This window comes from Lutjanus erythropterus, chromosome 21 (genome assembly GCF_056507025.1).
Source record: "Lutjanus erythropterus isolate fLutEry1 chromosome 21, fLutEry1.hap2, whole genome shotgun sequence".
Taxonomy (NCBI): Eukaryota; Metazoa; Chordata; class Actinopteri; order Lutjaniformes; family Lutjanidae; genus Lutjanus; species Lutjanus erythropterus.
In genome coordinates, this window is record NC_139337.1 from 6,692,143 (window position 1) to 6,698,836 (window position 6,694).

General features: G+C 41.5%; 1 protein-coding gene across 1 annotated transcript in view; it reads left to right on the top strand.

Moving 5' to 3' along the window:
• The window catches only part of gfod1 (glucose-fructose oxidoreductase domain containing 1), a 46,961-nt gene extending 44,193 nt beyond the window's left edge, over positions 1-2,768 (top strand). The window contains exon 3 of the mRNA XM_084747693.1: positions 656-2,768. Within this exon, the coding sequence (XP_084603819.1) occupies positions 656-1,396 (741 nt within the window). The 3' untranslated portion in view covers positions 1,397-2,768. The remainder of the gene's footprint in view (positions 1-655) is intronic.
• The last annotated feature ends 3,926 nt before the right edge of the window (positions 2,769-6,694 follow it).

Below are 6,694 nucleotides of genomic sequence, written 5' to 3' on the forward strand. Positions count from 1 at the left end.
AGATGATTTTTTGCTGAGATTCAGATATTTTTTTTGCCATTCTTAATAATAGAGCGAGGGATGCTCAGATCATTGTCCACTGCTTTCTAGTCACCAATCATGGAAACCAATCAATGACGCAAAAGATTTGAGCCGGTTCTCAGCTGAGTTAGTGTCATTGTCACATGCAGACTAACCTAAAGGAGCACTACAGGAGTACCTCCAAGATAATTTGTATAGCAGTTACTCGCCACATCATGCCTTGAACTCCTGTTTGCATTTTTTCCAATGCCTCCACATAAACATAGAATCAATCCATAACAAGCTATTCTAACTTGTTGAAGTGGAAGGTGCAAAACTATAGCGCAACATCCTGTAATCCACTTTAATCCAGTGTATATTTAATTGTATCGGCTGATATGGATGATAGATGATCATCAATGGCCAAAAAAAGCATGATGGGAGAACCCTAGTTAGAGCAGCACCCACAAAGCCGACGAGGAATCAGTCTCTTTCTCTAAAGCACTGAAGCAGTATGGGTACTTTTGACAAGGTTTAACCCCACATACCACACCAACTATTCATTGTCTTGTTCCTCGTTGTCCTGATCACATTCAAATGAAAAAAAGACTGTATTAGAAAAATCTTGGCTTAATTTCTCCTCTTTGCCCTAAAGGTCCACAGCGGTAGTCTCCTGGGGAAGAAATACAACTGGAGCTGCGATGACCTGATGGGAGGCGGTGGTCTGCATTCAGTGGGCAGTTACATCATCGACCTGCTTACGTTTTTGACCGGTCAGCGTGCAGCAAAAGTCCACGGCTTCCTCAAGACCTTCGTCAAACAAACAGATCACATCCGGGGCATCCGTCAGATCACCAGTGACGACTTCTGCACGTTCCAGATGGTGCTGGAGGGAGGCGCCTGCTGCACCGTCACTCTCAACTTCAACGTGCCTGGGGAGTTCCGGCAGGAGGTGATCGTCGTGGGGACAGTCGGAAGGTTAACGGTCATGGGGACGGACCTGTATGGCCAGAAGAACAGCGGGGGCGGAGGAAGCGGCGGAGGTCCTGAACTCCTGCTCAAAGACACCACGCCTCTTGAGAAGGCCTCCTTGCCGGAGAAGGCCTTCAGCGACATTCCGTCGCCGTATCTCACCGGAACGATCCGCATGATCCAGGCTGTTCGACAGGCCTTTCAGGACCAGGACGACAGGAGGACGTGGGATGGGAGGCCTCTGACAATGGCTGCTACCTTTGAGGACTGTCTTTACGCTCTTTGCGTGGTGGATACCATCAAGAAATCCAACCAGTGCGGAGAGTGGCAGAACATTGTGGTGATGACGGAGGAGCCGGAGATCAGCCCGGCTTATTTGATCAGTGAAGCCATGCGGCGGAGTAGGATGTCACTCTACTGTTAGCATCCGGCTGATGTGCTGACCCCTTTAAAATGGCTGAACACCAGTGTTACCTTAAAAACTGAAGGTAAAGGCCTTGATAATGTTGGAACTACTGGGTTCAGTTCTTAATTACATCACCGGTTTATTTTGATACTGTCAAATCTGTGTTGTCACTGTTACAGACAGAGAGGTTACACCACTATGATACAGAAGGTTATGGTTTCCCGAAACCTTGCCTCAGCATCAGAGGCAAAGCAATGTGATCAATAATCAAACCTTTATTTATAAGGAAGCCTTTCCTGTTTTTCCCCTTTTAAAAGAAGACTTGAGTCCTTCCAGCAAGATGCACTTGTAAATCAAACTGATTCACACAACAGAAAGACGAGCTATAGTCCTACAGCGGAGGCAGATCAGGGAGTGAAACTAATGCTACTGTGTTCTGCTTGACCGTAATGGTATTGAGCCTCTCGTCTCAGCTTCTCTTCTATATGACTGGGTCTGGAAGACACCTTTCACTGTGGGTCCGAACGAGGACAGCCAAGGAAGAACGATAGTCCTCTCAGTTAAAACTGTGCCGCTGTATTGTTGCTATAATCTGAAGTACTTGTTAGTTTTACCAAGTGAATGTTTAAAAGAAAATCAATGTGCTTGATAGCTTCAGTCTCTGTCTGCTCTGTAGGCTTCCTGTGTGTGTGTGAAACAAGAGAAAAAGAAATCAATAGTTTGGCTGGTGGGTTTTTCAGAGGGCTTTACCTTCTGGTTTATGTATGCAATATATCCAGGCTGTCGTCTGCAGCAGAGATACTTACTGTATATCTTCCAGCCTGGAGTAAAGGGTTAAAATACACTATGGTATGCCTTTATGCAGTTACAGTAGCCTGTGCATCAGTTTTTAAGTCCTATATGAGTGGCCAGTGCAGTGATACTTTGATGTTCTTCTTATTTATTTCATGCTTTTTCTATTGTCATAAAGCATGGCCATGAAATACACAGAATCCTGTGTGGTGCGTGCATATCTGTACTGAGCCTTAAGTGTGGATATTAATACAGCCTGCAGAGCAATGTGGGAATTTTATCCTCATATTGTAATGCAATGGGTCACACTTGCATCGAGCTACCGTGATTTAGCTTTTAGCATGCTTTATTAAGCTTCTTTAATATGCACAGTGAAATGCAGGTTTGCCAGTATGCATCACATGCAAGTTCACTTAAGAGCTGCACCTCCGGTAAGACTAGAGTAAGACTGCAGCACAGTGTGTGGTGGACAGTGGAATATATTAGCATTTCTTTCAGTTTCTGTTAGAGGTGTTAAGTATTAAGGCTGGTGTTATTCTGTGTTTTTCTTAGTGATAGAAAATACCATTAAAAAATCATTTTAATCCATCTCTCAACACTTTTGGATTGGCCTACTCTGTCTGTGGTGCTTGATTCTTATTGCAGATGTAAATCTTTAAAGCTACACCAATCTTTTTTTAATAACAATGGGTCAAATGACAGTGCTCAATGTTTAATGTGAAAGGTGTTGCCCATAGCAATGAATCCACAAAGAATTATCACCTGTGTCTTTCAACTCTATGTGGAGTTTTTTTTTTTTTTGCACATTTCAGCTTGTTGCTTTGGTTTTACGGCACACAACTTTGCTGTTTTTGTTCATTCTCACTGCTATCAACCTCGTTTGCCATCTTGAGGTCTGATACACCCACAGTGTGCTACATTACAGCATTTAGCAGCTAAAAAGACAGATATTTTTCCTGAGGAAAAATAGAGCTTAACGAGAACGAATATTGGACTACCAAGCAAATGATACTTTGTCTGCTGGACGTGTAAATTTGCAAATATTTGCTAGCATGTTGGCTTTAAAAACAGGTAACAAATATGGAGCTTTAATTTTTAATTTTTTTAAAGGCAAATTTCAGAGGCAGATACTATTAGCACCCAGATGTCAGCAGTCAACAATGCTATTTGTGGAATAGCCAGTGTGGCTATGTATATAGAGTGTATATAGTCTAGCATGGCAAAGACAAGCACCCCATTGTCAGTAGCCAACAAAGCTATTTGCACCCAGGGTGGAATTGCTAATGTGGCTATTTACACCTTGGTAATATGTAGCCTAGCATGGCAGAGACAAACATCCAGGTGTCTATAGCCAACAATCTTATTTGCACTTGGCTGTAAATAACCACTGTGGCATAGCGGCTAACTTATTCATCCCCCACATCCTTGTCACTCATTATAGCTAAACTATGGGGCTGGGTGTAAATAGCTGAATAGCTGCAGTGACTGTTTTCACCCAGGTGCAAATAGACAAAACAATTGGGCACTGATATTTTCGTATTTGTTAATCTTATTGGGGTTATTTTCAGCAGTTGACTAATCCACATTCGGTGCTCTATTAAGAAAAATATAGAATATCACCACCCTTGTCCTTTAAAGCAAATTGTATGCATTATGAGTGCAGCTGGCCTTCAGAACTTAAGTGCAAGATGACTCCAACTACAAGTTGTGTTTTACTATCCGTGAAACAAATCAAAGTATTTGCAAATACAGTTTGACTTAAGCTTTGGTATCACTCAATACAGGTGAAAGAACTGACCTACAAGCCAAAAGATTGATTTTTTGATGCATCTCTGTTCCCCTGTGTGGTTTCAAGTTCTTAAACTGTGCTGAAATACTATCTATGTAACGACTACTGAAAATGTACATATGAAAATATTATAAAACAACAATACGCGTTTGTCTAAAGAAATAAACAAGTACTGTATGTATTTTATTTGTAAAAAACCAAGGAACTGGAACATGTTTCGATGAGTGTTAAGCTATTTATTCTTTGTTTTTGCTGTTGAAGTTGTCGTGGACTGACCTGCAGTGTATTTGGGAGATTAACAGCAGACTGAGGCCTTGGAGCGTTCAGCTTCTCATAGTTCCCCATCTATGAATTATTGACCAAAATACTCTTCTTTTAACACTGTTATGAAAAGCTTTATGTTTGCTCTTAAGATGCATCATAAACCATCACAGTCATAATCCAGCATAACAACACTGTCATCCAGTGCAAACTCTGATTTGAAAAATCAACAGTTGTAACTTTTCACAGTTCATAGTATCAGGAATAGTGATGTCTGGCCCTTTTTATTGTTTAGTCTTGTAATATAATAAAATGCTCAGTTACAAATTGTAGGAAAAAACACCTGTTAACAAATCTGAAAAAGCTCTGAGTCCAACACTGATAAGCTATCACTCTGTTAGATATATTATTGCCCCTTGTGTACCAAGCGCCTTATCAAACCTGCATCTAGACTTTTCCCCTTTGTCTGATAATAGTTTTTAAAATTATAAATGCCTGATTAAGACAAGATATTTTTTGGAATTCCCAATTCTTGTATAGTTCAGAGCAGCAGCATCAAGCTGAGGATTTATGAGTGAGGAGGCCTGATTTAATTTCATGTTTTAAACTTGAATTTAGGACTAAGTAACCTCAATCAGAGGGGACTAAGCAGACAGGGTAGGAAGATAGAAAAAAGAAAAGACAAGCCTGTAAACATACTTTATTATTGTCTGATTTATGGCTCTGTGCTGGAATAGCCTCGGCTGTTGTGTCCTCTTGAGTCTGGATGTAAATGATCTCCCACTGGTTAACTGATAGACATGTACAGGGGATCTAAGGTGACACAACCTGCATTTAACATTGGGTGAACTTTTATCTTAGTAACTTAGATCATATGTAAGTGCACTGCTCTGTGTGTTAAATTGACCTTGGTGATACCAGTGATGATAACCAAGCAAAGCTGACTGGCTTGACAAGAAGATAATCCCCCCTTAAACCCTCAGAATGGTTCAGTCCACTGGTCTAATACCTCGCCTGCCGTAGAAGAAGGGTCATACCGTATTGACTGATGAGGTTATGCAAAACAAACTAAAGGTTAATCAGGTTCTGTTTGTGTAGGTCATAGTTAATAGTAACACTTAATTTGCAGGTAATTGTTTTTTGAAGGTTTCCTGGAAAGCACCATGTGATTTAGTACTAATTGCCCCTGAAACCCAAAAGTTTTTTTCTTTGGAATATTCTTGAAATAACCGCTCAATTTCAACCCACATAAATGGTTATCATTCACTTGGAAAATGTATTCTTCATATATGTTGATTTGTATGTCTGTAGACAAATTTGACATGTTTGCATGGTCTCAGAAGAGCTTTTCACACTGCATATTCTTAGCCCAGGGCTGTCTTTTGTGGTGCTAACTAGGCCCTACACTCTTTGTTAACTAAAGGTTAACCTAAGCCCAGGGCTATGTGATTCACACTGCACTTCTACCAACCCTGGTTGTCCATTGGAACACATGACTGATATTTACATTATAGATTGACGTGTGACTATTCAACAGCCTTAAGCCGTTTCATCCCCATGTTTAGTTGATTTTCAGGGGCTAATTCTGCTGCAGAGCAAGCCCAGCAAGTCCTAGGCTATAGCTGGGGTTAGCTTGCTTTGGAATGACCCAGTGTGAAAGCGGTCTAAGCCTGGGACCAACACCTCCCTTCGCTTGGGTCTAAGAAGGTCCTAAAGAGCTTTTCACACTGCATATGAACCCATCCTATTATCTTAGCCCTGAGCTAAGACTTGACCCTAGGCTAATTTAGCCCCTTTTCACAGACATATTGTTAAGCAATGATTAAGCCTAGGGCGATACGATTGTTGTACTAATGTTTACATTCCAGAATGACACGTGACTACTCAACAGACTTTATCCCCATTTCACAGTGGCACCCTTTAGCCTTATTTTAGTCCGTTTTCAGGGAATAACACTGCAAACTCAGAGATACCCCTGCTCCAGAGCAGGGCTAGCAATCCCTAGGCTCTAGCCAAGGTTAACCCACTTTGGAATGAGCTAGTGTGAAAGATTTCTCAGCCCGGAACTAACAGCTTCCTTAATCCTGGGAGTTGACACTAGGATAACTTAGGCCCTTTTCACACAGACATTGTTAAGTCAGCCCAGGACTATATGACTGACCCCTCTTTAACATCATTTAGCCCTGATTTGCAGGGCATAACCGTGCAAATGTGGGGCTAACCAGCAAGCCTAAAGTAGGGGCCGGCCCTTTTTAGAATGCACCAGGATTTTAGCAGGATTGAGCCTGTTAGCACTGGGCTAAGTGCAGTGGGAAAAGCCCTAAGGTTGGCAAAGTATACCAACTGATATGGAGATTGGAGATTTGCAGACTAAATGCAGAAGTGTTTGTTTGATTATCTGAAGTGCTCCTGTGATAAGTCTGTTTTAGCTCACTAAGCTGCAGAAATTCATCCAGCCCCCAAAGAAATATGCC